Here is an 18,014-nt window from a genome sequence, read left to right on the forward strand (position 1 = left end):
ATGTGTCAGGTGGCTTGAGGAGTGTAGATCTACACTCAATTTCGCTCATTGAAATGATATAAGCAAAATGGAGAATTGCATTTTCCTTTGAATGAAAACCATATGTAAATTGGGGATAAATTTGTGTTGATTATGGGAGTGACTTTGTCTTTCACAACAAAAGTGAAAGTTTTATGAGTGTTATTGATTAAATTGCCAATACTAATTATTGTCGGGCAGTAGCTTATGTTTTATATTATCATAATCCAATTTGATCTAAAAGTTTAAATTATGTTCGTTTTAGGTTATAAAAGGTTAACGTTTACAAAAAAAAAATTCTATCTAATTTGTTACGTTTAGTGTACCTGTTTTATAAAAATAAATAATATATTTGATTGTTGGATGTAAACTAACACGCATGAACAAATCTTAACAGACATCTTACAAAGAAAAAATGTGTGTCATGTTCGTTCATTTAGTCGAACAAACAAACATGCTTTAGTAATGTTTGCTTTAAATCACAATGCTTTAAGCATTATATCCAATGTTTCATTCCACATCACTGTCACACCCTAATTACTTTATATGAACTCAAAGGAAAATGCAAAAGTTCATATAAAAGTGTTAAATTGCTAAAAGTTCTAGAGAATAAATGAGAAAAGTTCATATAAAAGTGTTAAATTGCTAAAAGTTCTATAAATATTTGATTAAAACACCGAAAAATCAAGATTTTGTAACAATTGATAGAAAAACTAAAATGATGGGTCACGCCAATCGCCAAACCGCCTATCCAACAACGAACAAGGACCATACTTGAACCTAAATTCGATCCATTTTCGCATAAAAAAAATAATAAACACCATACAACAGTTGCATTTAATATGAGTGAATAAATGAGAGAAGAAATTTATTCTGCCCATCATATATAAAAGAGACCACAAAAATATTCTGAAGATGGTAAAACTCTCAAGATACAAAAATGATCATAGTATCATCACTCAAGAATGTGTTTCTTGATTGTTGATTCTGAAACAATGGTACAAAACTCATGCAGATCTTATTCATACCAATCACAGAACGCTCAGTTCGGATGGTCACGATCTTCAGAACAAGATTTATCATCAATCATCACGTCTAAATCAGACCCTTGACCCTCTGAAGCAGCATGATCTGGGCTATCACCATCTACTTAAACAAGAAAAACAAAAAAAGATTCAATCTTAAAAATCTGCATTAAAAAAAAGATTAAAACTTTTAACATAAAACTGCATTTTGAGTGTTCTTGGTTGCACGGGCAAAAAGGGTATAAACTACAAAGTACCTTCTCCTTCATCTGCAGGGGCATAAGCCGATATTCTTGAACGAGTTTGGTGGTGTGGGGTCGGCTGCCAAGACGTATCAAGTCAGTAATATAATACACCTTTGACCCGTTTAACCTGTTTCATTTTTGCATTTAACATGTCTATTTATAAAGCACCTGTAATTTTGGGCGCAATGCTTCCAAAGGTCCTTTGCTCTTTTGTGAACCCTGGTGACAACCATGGTATAAAGAAAGAATTAAAACTATAAAACAAATCAAGATTCATGAAAAGTATTAAACTGCATTTAATACCTTTCCTAGTGCCCAATCTGCAGAATCAAAGAAAGCGCGATCATGGTCCTGCATATCATCATGCAAGAAAGGTGTTGGTAACTAAAACCAAAAACCAAAAAAAGTAACGAAATTTAGACAAATAAATTAGTAAATTACCTTTGAGATTAGTGGAGTTTTCCTTGGTAGTAACCCTCCATACTTTTTCTTTATTACTGCTTCCTGCACATGTAGCGTTATTATAAGTGGGATTCTACCGGGCATGTTTGTGTGTATAAACGAAAATCAATATCACAAATCGGTTTCTAATGATGACGATATAAAATAACCGAAAAGGGAGAATCTGTACCTCCTGGGCAGGTGAGGGCATGGGATTATCCTCGGGTTTTTCTAATTTATTCGGGGCTTCTTCTTGAGAAGGGTGGTCATCATTCACTTCAATATTTGGATCATTATCCAAGATATGAAGGTCTTTAGAACTCTCATTATTCTCAGACATTTTGTGTGATGGAAACACAAGGCTTAATATTAGCTGACATCATCCAATATATTGATCAAGCTTACAATTTAGTTGTAAAACATAAACTTAGGTGCGCAAAAGAGCCGAGCTTACTCGAAAGGAGTCGAGCCAGAATCTTAGATAACGCCCATTTAGTTATCGACCCTTAACAATCCTAGTGTGTTTACCACTTTTGGACTTTTATATACTAATTTCACACTGCACAGCTGAGCTTTGGCTTGTTTAAAGTACTACACAAGCTCGAACCGCGTTTCGGCTCGTTTTAAGGTTTTTCTCAAAATATATAAAAATAATGAAAAAAAACGTGTATAAGTTAGTTAATAAATAATAAACCAGCCAAATCCGAGCTTGAAAAGGCGACTCATGAGCCAAGCTCGAGCTTCACAAAAGGTGCTTGGGTTCGGCTCGTTTACACCCCTATCAATAATAAACCTTTCTATATATTTGATCCATTAATTTTAACTTGAGAATTCAGAGTCATACATGATTTAAAAAATTACAAGATTTTTGCAAACAAACAAACATGAAAACAAAATTATTAATGGATTTAAAGAAGGAGATTGTGAAGTTACCTGAAAAGAAAATGGTGTTTGGGAAGAAAGAATCCAGGCAGACTGCGTACTTCAGAGGCTGTTAGCCTTCTGTTTTCAAGGACCAAAATATTTTCAATTTCAAATTATGGAGAATAAGAATATTATTGGATGCAATGCAATATTATGTGCTTTGAAAATTTTGTTTGGTAAAATTTAATGGGATTTAATTCTAATGAATAAAAAAAAAGAAAGTCTTTTTTAAGGTTTCTTCAATTTTAAGATATGTTCACGGCCGGATGTGAGAAGACGTAAAATATATTGGGCCTCAAGTAAATAAATATTTTGTTGGTTTTAAACAATTTATTGTGCATATTTGATTATGATTTGGATTGTACAAAAAACTTTTGTATCAAAATAGGTTTAAACATGTCCTTTTGGTTAGGAGTCATACTCATTTTTCACTAAGTCAAACTAGTTGTTATATAATTGATTTAAACATTAAAAATATATATATTGTTTTTCATTAAAATAAATGTAATTTGTTTATAAAAAAATCCGAGTCTAGCATGATGTCGGGTCGGGGGCGTTGACCACCCAGCTCTCCCTAAGGGTCAGCCCTGGATATGTTCTATGTTGATAAATAAAGAAGTTGGAGATTTCGCACGTTTCAAAGGCTCGAACTTAATTCGCGAAGGAGCTCTAACGTCGCCCATCGGCTACCTTGCCGAAAACCCCTTAAATCCGCGTATTTTTGTGGGGCACGGTGTGGACTCGGTCAATATTGGTTTGGTCTGTTATAGTAAAGGTCTAAATGTTTGTGACCAAAGTTGATAGTTTTAAAGGGACTATTGGCTTTTAATACTCTCAACTTTCATTCATTGATAGATAACACTCTCAACTAACGATTTGTCTTCCATCACTCTCAACTTTCACGTTATTTTTTTCTACCACTCCCTGACTAACAGAGTACTAGCTTCAGTGCTAATGTGGCATTATTTTTTAAAGATAAAAAAAATTAAAACAATGTGGGTCCAACAATTTCTTCATCTTCCTTCTCAAGCACCCACTACCTCTCATTACCACCACCATCCAACTAGCCATCGTCACCAATCTCCACCACCTGCAACGATCACCACCACTCATCCTCCACCTCTTCTGACACGTCCATTAGAGGCTGTTGCTACCTCTCTATCTACCTCTTAACTCTTACTCTCTCTGCAACACCTAGAGAGAAACCAAATGTATATATACATAAAACATCACATCATCTTATTATTCCTCAATCCAAAACCTTAATTCCTCAAAGACAAAATGGCAAAACTCGTCCTTTATGTTTGCATGTTTTTTCAGTGGTCGTCCTTAAGCAAACTTAATAACACAAAACATCATTTATATTTAAAAACTCTATCACGTTTGGTCCTTTAACCCTAACCCAGTTAAAATTTTCCGTTAAACCTGGTCATGTGCAAGGCACATGAGGGTATTATTGTAACTTTACTTGTTTATTTAATAATTGAAACTAAAAGAAATATTGTATTTAAAAATAATATTCTCTCTCTCTCTCCCCCTCCCTCCCCATCTTCTGCTACAGTGTTACCGACCTCCACCACACTGAATCGGCGTCAGCTACCCCACTGTCACCACCACACCAGACCATGGCATCTCCAAAATCTATCCGACACATACAACTTAAACCACTGTAACCTCCTCCCCCTCTCTTCCTCTCTAGACTACCACACCACTACACCGGCGAACCATCGGCACACCACACCACTAAACAACCACAATAACACCACTGCATTTAAGATCCAAAATTAGGGTTTCCAAATAGCCTATTAGGGATGAAATTAGGGTTTTCGTTTAGCCTATTATGGATGAAAGTAGGGTTTCCGGCGAACCACAACCACCACGCCGGAAAAGCAGAACCCTAATCGAGGTTTTTGGTACACTTACCATGCCTTTATTCGTTCTGTCGCTGCTCTTATTGGACTTCAACCATCGCCTGCTACTAAAATCACCACCAATCGCCGCCAAAAGGGCTTCTTTTGCTCGCCGAAAAACGGGGAGGGGGGGGGTTCCCTTTGCTGTCATCGGTAAACGGAGGGTTCCTTCTGCTGTCATCGGAAAACAGAGGGGTTCCTTTTGCTGTCATCGAAAAGCCGCCAAAGAGGGCTTCTTTCGTAACTACCCTAGTGGTGGTGGTGGTGGTGTCGGTGGCAAGTGGTGGTGGGAGGTGGAGGTGTTGGCTGGGAAAGACAATGTTGAGAGGACAGAGAAGAGATGGGGAGAGAGTGTTTAGGATTTTTAGTTATTAAATAAACATGTAAAGTTACAATAATACCCTCATGTGCCTTGTACATGATCAGGTTTAATGAAAAATTTTAATTGGGTTAGGGTTAAAGGACCAAACGTGATAGAGTTTTTAAATATAAAGAATGTTTTGTGTTATTAAGTTTGCTAAAGGACGACCATTGAAAAAACGTGCAAACATAAAGGATGTTTTGTATTATTAAGTTTGCTAAAGGATGACCATCTCACATATTCTTTCAAAAGGCCCTAATTATGCCAATAAACACTCATCTTATACCTAGCATCAAAATCTTAACCTCAGCTTCGATTAATCCTTTGTTGCTGGCAGTGGCGGATCCAGGATTTCTTCCCAGTGGGTTCACTGTTCGGGTCGGTTCGACGGTTCGAATCGGTTCGGAGGTTCAGGGGTCGGTTAAAGTTTATCACATAATAAAACTAGGATACAATAACAAAAAACAAACATTGTCATTACAAATTAAAACACATGATATAAATAAGATTGAAGAGGTATGTACCCGCCTCAACACCGAGCGAGGCGGGTCAACCCACAAGATACAGACAAGTGACTTGAAGTCAAGACATTATGAAGGCACAAAGCCAGAACCTATGCGCATGGCGCATATAACATATGCTCGCGCATATCACATATGCTCATGCATCACATGCTCAGGCATCACATGCTCAGGCACCACATATGCTCATGCATCACATATGCTCAGGCATCACATGCTCAGGCATCACATATGCTCACGCATCACATATGCTCACGCGTATCACATGCTCACGCATATCACACCTGCGCGTGGCGCATCCGCGCGTGGCGCATATCACATGCTTGTGCATATCACATCTGCGCATGAAACATCTGCGCGTGAGAATAAAGAGAAGACCTCGCGCATCCTCAGGATAGGCGCATATCACACATGCACATAATCAACCTCGTCCTTATCCAAATCAGGATTAGGGCAACCTTGATTGTGCACGTCAGACAACCTTCCAGAAGGTATCTTTTTAAGGAATAAGAATATGCTGATGTTGACAGCTGCCAATGAAAGGTGGACAACTCAGCAAAACCCATGTGCTACCACGTGATTATAACCAATGAAAAAGCACCAGGTGTCCCCAAGGACACGTGGCGCAAGTCAATTGGAGGAGGCCAACAAGGCTGAGCCCAATCAGTGGAAACCCTAGCATTATAAATACCACATCAACTCCACATTCAATTACATTCAATCATAACAACAGACAGTTACAGCCAGTAACACACAATCACATCCAATCACATCCAATCACAGAGTATTCAGCTATTAAGCAATACTCTCCAGATTTCCTTACTCTGATATTATTATCTTCTCTCACAAATACTTATTCTCACACCGGAGGGTTACCCCAAAGAGGACCCCTCTGTCCCTTTCTGAGGGGTAAGTTTACGGTGCTGTTCATTTTGTAGGTGGAAGAACCCAGATCCAAGAGAACCATCGGTGAAATAGCATAATCACACCCGAGGAAAGTAGATCGTCTACCAGTGAGTCGATCCACGTCTCTTCAAAGATGATCTTTTAAAAAAAAATTAAGCACTCTATAGTTGTTCTCTAAGAGTTTTTATCTTTTGAAAATGTTGCATTACATCTTCAACCGAAACTTGTTGAAAGAACTTCCGTTCAATGTAACAAATGCAAGAATCATTCAAGTATTTATTATTTATTATAGGAAATCGGTTTTCAGTGTTTGTGTTACAACTAAAATAGTCATAACTTTTTCAAGCTAGGCAATCAAAACTATAAAGGAGAACTAATTGGGTTACTTTTACTATCTCATTACACAAAAAATTATTCAATTAATATCCAGATTTTATAATACATTAGTTATATTGGATTTTTATTTAATAAATAATATATTAAAATAATGAAGACATAGATCCATCGGCATGATCAAACTACCAAAAATGTAAACCAAACTCAATTAACCGCTGAAAAAGACAAAAAAAAGAAAGTGAAAAAAAACCCACATAAACCGTTGAAAAAGAGGAAAAAAGTAACGGAAACATAGAATCGAACACGGGTTTTCATATTAAAAAATGAAGACTTTATCACTAGACTAGAATTCCACTTTGTCAATGGTTTCACTCATAATTTATATATGGGTTCACTCTCATATTTTCAATACGTATTCTATATAAAATCCAAAACTCAGTGGGTTCCCGTGAACCCATATCCATATATGTAGATCCGCCCATGGTTGCTGGTATCCGGCCTGAAGGTTTTGTCGCCGTGTCAAAAGGTTATGGTGGTGAGGAATTCGTCGGCGATTGTTGACGATGATGCAGAGGCTAGACTTGAAGGTTGTACCCGCAAACTGCACTTTCAAAATCATAACCCCTCTTTTTCTCTCATTTTCTTTAATCAAACCTATTCCCAATTCCATCTCTCACGTATCAACCACATGTGCATTTAAACAGTTAAATTGATTTCTAATTAACACTTTAGAAATCACAATAATTTGTATGTTGTTTGGATTAGCACAAAGCTATTTGATATTAAACAAATCTGAATGAGCTAGGTCAATCGGAGGTAATGAGAGGCAGGGGTGGTGAAGGAAGATAAAGTAATTGTGGGACCAGCATTAAAAAAAAATCAGTAAAAATAATGCCATGTCAGCACTAAAACTAATAGAGTTAGTGCTTCGTTAGTTAGGGAGTAACAGAAAAAAAATAACAAGAAAGTTAGGAGTGGTGAAAAACAAATCGTTAGTTGGAAGTGTTATCTACCAGTGAGTAAAATTTAGGAGTATTAAAAACCAATAGCCCAGTTTTAAAGTCTGATGTTTAAAAATTTTATGATCAAAGTTGAAAATTTAAAAGCTTTTTTTTACCAAATGTGTAGAAGTATAAACTCTGGTGACCAAAATTTAAGTACTAAAAGTTTTCATGGTAAAAGTGTTAGATGTGTAAAACTATAAAACTTTGATAGCCAACGTGTAAAAACTGACACTTTATAAGTTACATGTATATACTATTTTTTTTGAACGGTAAAGAATCTCACGTGTATATATGTGTGAACCCTCGGGTGGCGTTGATAATGTATATATGTGTGAATCCTTGGGTGGGCAAAAATGAAATTGCATTAATTTTGACGTTATTTTACTAATCTCGTGAAAATAACGTTAAAAGTGGCGGAAGGTTAATCATGCATCATGTGGTGGCGTTGATAGCCGAAAGGCAAGGATACATGCACCTGTCGGCGATGTCCCGATGGTTGAGTGTTATGTGCCTTATGTCCAAGGCTTGATACAAAACTACTATCGAGCTGGGGGTCTCACCGAAAGCAGCCTCTTTATTCCTAAAAGGTAGAGGTAAGGCTATGTACATCTTACCCTCCTCAAACCCTACCATAGTTTTGCTATTGGTGGGATATACTGAGTACGATGATGATGATGATGATGATGATGATGATGATGAGAGAATCTCACGTGTAAACCTATCTCTTGGGGGGTTATGTACAAGGTCGACTCCTCGACCATACCCCTTGATGCGTAGGAACCGGATGAAATTCATAAACTCTCGCCCCGTGTCAAGTTCAAACCCAAAAATAAAGTCATGATTCTTCACTTCACCCAGATATCCTTTATATCAACCTAAATGAGAACCGAACCTTCGTCTAACACTTAAGAGTGTCTAATTTAGAATCCATGTACAATAAAAATGTTAATTTTTATATAAATCTTATATGTGGAATAATGTATTGCATACATTACTAATGATTTTTAAAAGGATAAAAAATACATGTAAAACTTTATTATTGTATAATTTTTTTTGCCTTATTTAGATTTTAAAGGTTTTAAAGTAAGAGAAGATATAAAATAAATGTTTTTATTAGTACAGCTTATTATTCACGTTAGTTTTTTTTTTCATTTTTTTTTAATATATCATTATTAAACGAACTGCTCAAACTTGTCTATCTTGGTTAAGCTAAAGCTAGCCAGGTAGGGATGACCCATCTTAGAGCATTCACAACAACAAACCTTTACAAACAGTCAAATCAGCTCCACATCAGATTTTAAACTTTTCACAAAAACCTAAGTTTCTTTCAGAACAACAAACCTCCACAAACCTTATTAAAAGTATTAAAATTATATATGTATATATAGTGTTTATATAAGTATGTGAGAGAAATTGACATTAGAACCCACCCTAGAAGTTTGAATTAAGTTTGCTTATTCAAGCTTTAACTCACAAACTTTGATCCACAATGGATGAAGTCCTTAACCATCTAGTTTGCTTGATGCCACATCACCCAAACCTTGAAGAATACACCTTGTTGTAGGTGCTCTTAGTTAGATCGGGGTCTCGGGACCCCTATCTTTTTTAAAAATATAGTAGATACATAGGTTAACTTTTCCAAAGGCCATATAAAAACATATTGATGGAACCCTTTGTAACAAAGTTATCTCTAGTGTAGAGGTAAATTTTTTGCTTTCGACCCCAATGGTCAGTTTTTTGAGATTTTAAAGACAAAGTTATATAAATTAGGGATGGCCGAAAGAACTCAAGCCTAACGAGTATACTCGAAACAAATGAGACGAGTATACCTAAAACCTTACGGGTATGGGATTAGGATTTAAAATTTTTCATGAGTATGAGCTGACAAGATGAGTATGGGATTAGATGATAACCGACTGATTACTCGAAACCACATACTCATTTACCCGAATTTATTTTTTATTTCCCCTAAACCTTTGTCAATTAATCCTTCATTATTATAGGTTCATAGATGAAAAAAAGTTATTTATTGTAACGCTTATGGATATGTAGTGTATAATAAATTATAGTTGTTAGGTAAATAAAAGTTATAGAATAATTATAATGGTAAAAAATGTACTTGAAAATACAAACGGGTATTTTTTTAGCAAACTAATGAGTTTACCCGATATCTGCGGTATGCCCGATACCCAACGGGTAATTACCCGACAAATACCTGATGAGTAATGGGCCATGTATGGGACACGATTTGACAAAAAGGGTATGGGCTTGGGATTATAAATACCTGACCCGAACCCCGCCCATTGCTATCCCTAATTGAAATATCATATATAAGTAACAAACAACTGAAAGAAATCGATGACAAGGTTAGAAATAAAGTTTGAGTCATCATTTTCTTTAAACAATAGTTGTCCCGACCAGATCCAAACGAAGACTGCCAAAAAAAATTCTAGCGTTGGGCTATGAAAAATTCACACCGAAAAAATGGACCCCATTAGATAAAAAAAATCATGGTCCGATAAACTAGGTTTGTTTATGGCTTTTGACATGCCTTGTTCTAGTAATCTAGTTGACTACAACTTCACGGTTGATCCGTGATTCACGCATGCATTGGTCATCTAAGTTTTGTGCATAATTCTTACTATCTTCACATGATATTTTGATGCTTGGTCTTGGTTTATATTGAGTCTCTTGATATTATGCTTAAAGGCTTTTAACTCATACAATTGATGAATGATGTGTGGTTTTGGTCTATGTTGAGTCACTTGATATTATATTTGATAGTCCATAACTTACAACCGATGTGTGGTCCAATGCCTGCCAGTTTTTTTATTTTCTTTGCTTTTTAGATATTGTGGACATTTGTTAGTAGTGATTAGAGATGCTTAGTATATTTCCTTTTTAGTCATATTTTATTATAGTTCTAACTAATAAAAAGTGTTTATAAAGTGTGACCATGTATGGTTTAATTTTAGATAGCTTCCTTTTCTTAATCTGGGTTCAATATCAAGTTATTAACTCGTTATTTCTACCTATTTTTCACGCGATTTGCATGTTTCAACGCTCGATATAATGACTTACATAATGACTTACGACATTGTATTATATTACACTTTGGGTGGCTTTTAATACGTTCAACTCGTTTCTTGTTTCGATAAACTTTGTTATTTTGACTTGTTTGAAATAAACTACAACTGAATTGGTTAATTCAATTCATAGTCATCGCTCATAACTTAACATCCACAAACTAATCTTTTATAACCAGGTATATTTAATAGATATACTAATTGATAATCATGTATCAAGGATTTACAAACCAAAAGATATTTAACCAAAGAAACATAATTATTACAAATGAAATCCAGTCCATCTACGAAAATTCTTAACATCATTTCCTTCAGAAACCGCCATTCCAATACCCGTATGCCCTTTTCTTCCTCCTTTATAATATAGTCTCCATTCATCTTTCTCGCCTTCCATATGAACCAGACATGGCGACCCGACGTGCCCATCATCCCAACAACCATTCTCAAAACCGGGCTCCAAAATGGGCCCACCCTCGACCCGATGCCAATCTTTTAGCCCATTTGAAGATTGGGCCAACCCGATTGACCTCCTTCCATCCCCACCCACCCCTTCATAAACCATGGAATAACCTCCATCTTTCTTGTTCCTTACAACACAAGGATTCATCACCCCATACTCATCAAAATTACCAATTTGCCCACCTCCCATGATCTTCCCAAGCTTCACCCACTTCATACCATCGCGTGATCGGGCCAGCCCGATAGCAAAATGGCCCTTTTCTGAGTCAAATGAGTGGTAATACATCCTAAGGTCACCACTAGTATGTAATACAACTTGTGGGGATGCTATAAACGTTGAATCCCATTCGCCTTTGGGTCCCGAATCAAATAAAGATCCACTATGATGCTCCCCTTCAATTCTCGCCCAATGTCTACCATCATGGCTCATTGCTAACCCCGGCAATGACATACGAATCTTCCCAAATTCACCATTTTCAAGATTTTCTAAGCCGAACTCATAATACTCGTCTAAAGATTCAATCTTTTCGTTGCTAAAACCCGTGTAGTACAACCAGTAAAGCGCATTGCTCCCTCTAGTCTTGGAACTAGACATAATAACAGTTCCACCTGGCATAACACCATTTGTATCAAATGCCCACCAATCATTACTCGATTTCAAGACCAAGCCCACGTCACTATTGGATTGAACAACACCTTTGCCTCTTTCCCAGTGGATCCCATTACTTGAAACCGCCAGCCCGATTGAACCCGGATCCAAATTCCCTTGGGGTCTCCCGTAATACCACATGTACCACCTCTCTTCTTCGTCACTCAAGAACCTCTTCACCACAGGAGACCCAACTTCTAAACTATCCCAAGAACCCTCTGAACCCAAATCGAGAACCAAACCTCTGGAAACCGAAGAAGAATTTGAGGGTGGGCTTGCAGGACTTGAGGGTTTTTGTGGGTTTTGGATATCGGTATCGGAATCGGGTGAAAAGGATGAATCTTGGTCTTTGATAACATTGTCTCTATCGTCTGAAATTGTGGGCTTTGTAGAGCAATGGGTTAAAAAGATTGGATTTTTATGGTGATTGAGAAAAGATGAGTGTGCAGGATAACCATGAATGGAACTTGAACTTTTGAAAGGTAAGATAATCGAGATTCTTGAACTCGGAACAGTTGTTGTGGCAGTTAGTTCCATGAGCGTTTGTTTGAAAGAAAATATGAAAATATCAGACTTAAAGAGAGGGGTTGGCATGCAATAAAATGATGACACGTGGGTTGTTTTGATATTCTTCTTTAAATTATCTTTTTATCCTTTAGAATGAGGACGGTGGCTTGATATTTATATAGACAAGAAACGTGACCCAACAAGTGTGACTGAGAATTCATGAAAAAAGAAATGCAATAAAAGCTAAAGTAAACTTCGAAAACCAAATTTTTCCAAATTATATATATATATATATATATATATATTACAATTTGGTTTAAAATTTACAAACTTAGTATTGATTTCTCTAATCAGTTTAGGTCTTAATACTAAGAGCATCCAGACTCGGCCAAGCCCCATGGGCTGTCACGTCGTATAAACATAGTCAATATGTAATAAAAGATGCATAACTTGGTCATAATGTACATATACCACATGCTACATATGAGCACTATAGACAGGTGTTCACTCTTCAAGAAAGGTATCTATTCATCATCTTAAATAAAAAAAATTGCAACCCACTTCAATATTTTTTTACCAAACTAATAGTCAAGAAAGCAATTTCACAGATTCTGCAAAACATGCAAAGATAACAGAAACCTAGGTCTTCAAGAAGTCCATGTTTATAACCCACAAAAACTTAACAGTCTTAATGCATAAAACAGTTAAAAATCTGGTTCTTTTTTAAAAGCACGGAGTAACATACGGATATGAGAGATTATGCCCTGCCTCTATCCTGCATCTCAGCAGCCTGCTGCTCCTTGAGGTTGTCAACAATTTCCAAGATTCTTGGATTGAAGAAACGGTCATGAACATACTTCTTTTCTTCAGCTTGTATCTCCTTTATAGCACTTGGATACGGGTTTTGAGCCGGTTTTGTTCCTCTTAGTTTTGCAATTTCTTTCAGACGTTTGTACGCCTTCTTTTTGGCTTTTTTCTGGAGTCGATACTCCGTCTATAAACATAAATGTGGTATCAATAAAGTATAACCTCCAAAATCATTTTATTAAAAAAAACAAAGTATAAAGTTTGTAGATACTTACATCTGCTGCATTTATAGCTTCCTCTTCAGCGACACCTTGCTCCTTCAACTCCAGCACTCGGCAACCAAATATACGTGACGGGGTCGGGTCAAAATCACAGATTCTAATAAAATTTGTGTCAGTACTTGTCGTGATAATTAGTTTATTGCATAAGATTCGAGGGATAACAAATATACTTCAAAGGGTCTTCATGCAAGGATTCAGGATGCTTCTTATAGAACTTATTAACATAAGCGTCCTCTGGGAGACATATTCGTTCAACTTTCTTTTCAGCCCGAGGAAATACCGCAGGTGGGGACCTATAAAACTCATGTCACGTTGAAGTCTAATATATTACTAAAAATATAAAGAAGTTATAACCAAAATTATATATAGGGTTTGAAAAACAGAGTACATACTTTTCCATAGCTTTAAGCCAAACAGGCTTGGCCATGGCCAAACCATTTACCAGCTTTCTTGTTTTTGTAAGCAAGTCACCTTTTGTAAACGACATAGCTTTACTTCTGCACCACAGTTCCAAGGTGTCAATTTCTGGTATATATAATAACATGAGGCTATAAACTATCCCATTTCAAAAAATAAAACAAGCATAAAACTAACTTTATACGAAAATTTGATTATATCAAACTTTAAAAGAGCCCAAAAGAACCTAACTCTCCACAAGAAGTTGAACAACAAACACAATACCATTAGTTCTAAATTGACAGAAATAATACACATTTCTAACCTTCTATATCAGTTGATGTCATTATTTGGTGAGTGTTCTAATTGATATGATTGGTGAAACATAACTTCTATAAATCCATGGTTTACCAATCTCTTATTTCCACACATATATTATACACTATAATTCAGTAAACTAATCCAAAAATAAACAAACCTATAAGACAAAGGGGAGTAGACTATAACGTATCACCTAACTAGAATAAGCCCATAGTAACTTAAAGGGGAGTAAACTAACACAATCAAAAGTTTATCAAAAAGATTCCAGATTTTATCCATACAATTAATGCAAGGTAAGATAGTCGTTCGAATGAAAATTCATAACCTTCACATATTACGCAAAACTCAAAAATGATTCACAGAAACAATCATAGACTAGTACTTGAAGAAACTGAAAATCAGATAAATTTGTTTTCAAACTACTGCGATATCCGACTGTTGAAAAAAGATCATTTTGAGTTCATATGATCTCATTCACACATTTTATCAAACACTTGGTGTGCATAACATCAAGTGTGCCAATTATATCACAAGAAAAACTGAAACTGATCAATTGTTCGCCAAGAAACTAGATTTCATTGTTGGGTCTGGTTACAGACAAGCTTCATCGAACTCAGAACATCATAATGGAAAAAAAAAACCCCTAAAACTAATATTATTGTGATGAAACCTAATGATATGAGGGGAAATGTTATTCGGATCAAGTGATTGCTATAAATAAATAATAATTATTATTATGAATCTTGTTACCTGATCTGAGTCGCCGGTAACGCTGACTGAGACTCTCCGATAGCGGCACCGTGTATGAGTCTTGTGGTCTTGGATACTCGACTCGATTGGGCTGAAGCCCGGTTCAAAACACAACACAAGCTAAACCAGCCGAACCGTTTTCGGTGAAAAGTTCGATTATACTATACTCGCCCGTTTAATAAGTGAACGGACATGAATAAAAAGTTTCAATCGGTAAGCTTAACGAATGAACATAAACACAGGTCGATATATAGTGTCCGTTCAGTTGTGTCCGTAAACGTTCAGTAATATGTTTGTTTAGATCCCTTTGTTAATGTCGTTTACTTTCATTCATTTATGTTCCTTTAGGTTCGTCCGGTTACGTTCGTTTACACCCATCCGTTTACATATATATGCTCATTTAATACTTCTTTATTATTACTATTCTTATTTATTTATTTATTATCATTTTTATATAGTTTTGTTTACGGTTACTACTAAGCTTTTTTTAGAGATTTTGTGGTACACTTTAGGATATTTGGGGTTATTGATTTGATTATTATTGTTCTCAAATGAATATGTGTTTGTTTATGTTCATTTGTGTCTGTTAGTGTCCGGTTACAAAATTAATGAACGTACACGGATGAACACTAACAAGCTCAATCCCTAACGAACGAATACACATACAATATTTATTCGGTGAAGTGTTCATGAACTGTCTGTTTGTCCAACAAAAACTTATATGGACAAATACAAACAATGTCACGTCTAGTTCAATTCGGTTTATTTTACGGCCTCTAAATAAAAGCCATGAATTACATAAACACCTATAGTGTATTAATAATTGTACAAATGATAAGCCCATTTAGGCTCATGGGCCTACTAGACCTTAACAAGCGAAACTTGGGCCAGTGCTCGTTTGGATAAATTTTAGGTTTGAGCTCTTTTAAATTACGTTCGATTCGTACTTTTGGTGAGCCACAAGTTACTTAAACATCTATAGTGCATTATCTATACTAGACAGGTGCCCGCGCGATGCAGCGGGAAACACATGCATTTGTAATTATGTAACAAGTTTATGGATGTTCGTTGTTCGATTTGAAACCAAAAAACGTTCAAACCGGTCATTGGTTTGATTTCACCATTGATTTTTTTCATTAACTTTTGGCCGGTCGTTTTCAATTTTCAAAGTTTCATTTCAGTTTTCGACGACAAAAACCGGTTACTAACGGTTTGACCCACGGTTTAATTTAAAATCCATTAAAATCAGACAGCAAACGCCCCTACGTAAAATGATATTTTTTAAATGAAAAAACTATAACAATATGATACTTGATTTAATGATAAAAACATGCTCGTTTTATGGTATAATTTCTTTAAAAAAAATATTAGCACATGAAAAAGTTATTAATAGTTAAAAATAATGAGGGGGAGGGGTTGAGTTAAAAATGAAAATAAAAATCATATAAGAGTGAAAGATCAAGGATCATAGTTAAACTATTTTTAAAATTTACAAAAGTTAAGCAAAGTGAAAGGGTCAATGTTGTAACTATTTAATAACCTATTTTAGTTGTTGACAAGTTTGCCCTTATCTTAGATGCATTAAAGGTTGTACCACATGTTAATTGATTTGTAAATCCCTTAAAACCAAGGCGTCTTAATTTGCCCTTGTTTGGTGTATTATATATAGTATAGATAGATAATTATCAAAATGTCGGTCCCACTAAAAGCTTTCATTTCTAAAGCTGCTATTTTTGGAACAACAATTTAATTAATTATTTAGGAGTAAATTGCACTAATCATTTGTTTGTGTAGTGGTTAAGCAACCCTTGAAAGTTTGATTGTTGTCATGCTCAGGTTCGAAACCCTTCCATGTGCATGTGATCTTTTTTGGATGCTTATTGTTTTGCCATGTATATTTTTTGAAGATAAATAATGCTTTATTTATTTTATTATTTTTTTATTTTATTTTAAAGTATGTTTTTTTCAGCCAAAAAATTACATATGTTAATTTCTTTTAAAAAAATACGTGTCCTATTAAGTTAAATTATGTTTACGATTTAGTACCGCTAGCATCACTACCGGCCGAATTCGCGATGGTTCAATGCCGTAATGCACAGATTTTTTTTTAATATGTTAGTTGTTATTTTCACGTTGATGAATATATTCATTTTGTTGAGTTCCAGTGTCATACCGATACCGATCGAATTCGTGCTAACTAGCAGTCACACTGTGCGTGTTTTACCAACCAACTACACGTCGTTTAGACATGTTTTCTATATCACAAGTCTATTTCACACCATGCGGCTTTTTTCAACCGATTACACGTCGTTTTAATATGATTTTATCACAAGCCTATTCGTTTATCAATGCTATTCTAGCCGTTTACTAATTTGTCTTTTTGGGTTATTTTGTCGTCACCATAACGAAACTAACAAATATCGACCGAACACGTGTCTTGCGCCGCCACAACGTGGCGGTTATTACCTAGTTAATAAAAAAAGTAATTTTTATTTCAAACATTTTTTTATTAATATAGCATATGAGTACTGTATAGGATAAATTAGGTTCTTAGACTATTGTTTCATTTAAAACATTTTTATTCAACCTATTTTACTTCATGTCTTAAAGACTAAAAAGTCTAAAACTCACGGCCTTCAATTGATGACTATACACCTTAATTACTTACAAAGGATAACAAGATAATATATGATTCTATGACAATTTAATTAGCAACCTTTACTTTTTCTCATGGTGTTGTTATTTTTATATAAACGAGTGCAAATTTCTTTGTCTAGATATATGGTGTTATGTTCATTCATCATCTGCTATAACTGGTGCATATGAACCAAAGTCGAGTCAAGTCCGAGATTGACTAGACTCAAGCTCGAGCTTGTGAGTCGGTTTTTCATGCTCGAGCTTGGCTTATTTTTATATATAGGGTATAAAATATTTCTTTTTGGGCGGGCGCCTGTTTATTTGTTTGTTTGTTACATAATAATAAGAATAGGAATAAGAATACGTGTCATCACCATTTTAACATGCAGACCTGAGTAACCGTAAAGTAACAAGGAAGAAATCGGACTCA

General features: G+C 35.5%; 3 protein-coding genes across 4 annotated transcripts; all 3 read right to left on the bottom strand.

Moving 5' to 3' along the window:
- Positions 1-908: 908 nt before the first annotated feature.
- LOC143619586 (uncharacterized) lies at positions 909-2,789 on the bottom strand. Of its 2 annotated transcripts, none has more exons than XM_077091486.1 (7): positions 2,663-2,789; positions 1,920-2,102; positions 1,730-1,792; positions 1,592-1,639; positions 1,457-1,507; positions 1,301-1,364; positions 909-1,164 (listed from the first exon to the last, which is right to left on the bottom strand). In XM_077091486.1, exons 2-7 carry the CDS (start codon positions 2,067-2,069, stop codon positions 1,061-1,063), a joined length of 480 nt encoding a protein of 159 aa, XP_076947601.1. In that variant the 5' UTR covers positions 2,070-2,102; positions 2,663-2,789; the 3' UTR covers positions 909-1,060. The 2 variants fall into 2 exon arrangements, with proteins under 2 accessions (XP_076947601.1, XP_076947594.1); XM_077091479.1 differs by having other exon boundaries at positions 909-1,167.
- An 8,250-nt stretch (positions 2,790-11,039) lies between these two features.
- On the bottom strand, positions 11,040-12,663 carry LOC143619602 (uncharacterized). The gene has a single exon (XM_077091495.1). The coding sequence runs from the start codon at positions 12,477-12,479 to the stop codon at positions 11,040-11,042; it is 1,440 nt and encodes a 479-aa protein (XP_076947610.1). The 5' UTR covers positions 12,480-12,663.
- Positions 12,664-12,754: 91 nt separating this feature from the next.
- On the bottom strand, positions 12,755-15,055 carry LOC143619612 (uncharacterized). Its single transcript, XM_077091505.1, has 5 exons — positions 14,948-15,055; positions 13,873-13,977; positions 13,651-13,773; positions 13,475-13,577; positions 12,755-13,386 (listed from the first exon to the last, which is right to left on the bottom strand). Exons 2-5 carry the CDS (start codon positions 13,965-13,967, stop codon positions 13,150-13,152), a joined length of 558 nt encoding a protein of 185 aa, XP_076947620.1. The 5' UTR covers positions 13,968-13,977; positions 14,948-15,055; the 3' UTR covers positions 12,755-13,149.
- Between the last annotated feature and the right edge of the window lie 2,959 nt (positions 15,056-18,014).

The sequence above is a fragment of the Bidens hawaiensis genome, unplaced genomic scaffold (assembly GCF_021521415.1).
Source record: "Bidens hawaiensis isolate Kalapana, Puna unplaced genomic scaffold, B.hawaiensis_p1.1 tig00000296_1, whole genome shotgun sequence".
Classification (NCBI taxonomy): Eukaryota; Viridiplantae; Streptophyta; class Magnoliopsida; order Asterales; family Asteraceae; genus Bidens; species Bidens hawaiensis.

Coding starts and splice junctions, on each gene's coding strand:
- LOC143619586 (XM_077091479.1), bottom strand. CDS start 2,069: ATGTCTGAGAATAATGAGAGTTCTAAAGACCTTCATATCTTGGATAAT. Junction 1,793..1,919: donor TGCCCTCACCTGCCCAGGAG/GTACAGATTCTC, acceptor CTACATGTGCAG/GAAGCAGTAATAAAGAAAAA. Junction 1,365..1,456: donor CATTGCGCCCAAAATTACAG/GTGCTTTATAAA, acceptor ACGTCTTGGCAG/CCGACCCCACACCACCAAAC.
- LOC143619602 (XM_077091495.1), bottom strand. CDS start 12,479: ATGCCAACCCCTCTCTTTAAGTCTGATATTTTCATATTTTCTTTCAAA.
- LOC143619612 (XM_077091505.1), bottom strand. CDS start 13,967: ATGTCGTTTACAAAAGGTGACTTGCTTACAAAAACAAGAAAGCTGGTA. Junction 13,774..13,872: donor TGGCTTAAAGCTATGGAAAA/GTATGTACTCTG, acceptor TGAGTTTTATAG/GTCCCCACCTGCGGTATTTC. Junction 13,578..13,650: donor TTGCATGAAGACCCTTTGAA/GTATATTTGTTA, acceptor AAATTTTATTAG/AATCTGTGATTTTGACCCGA.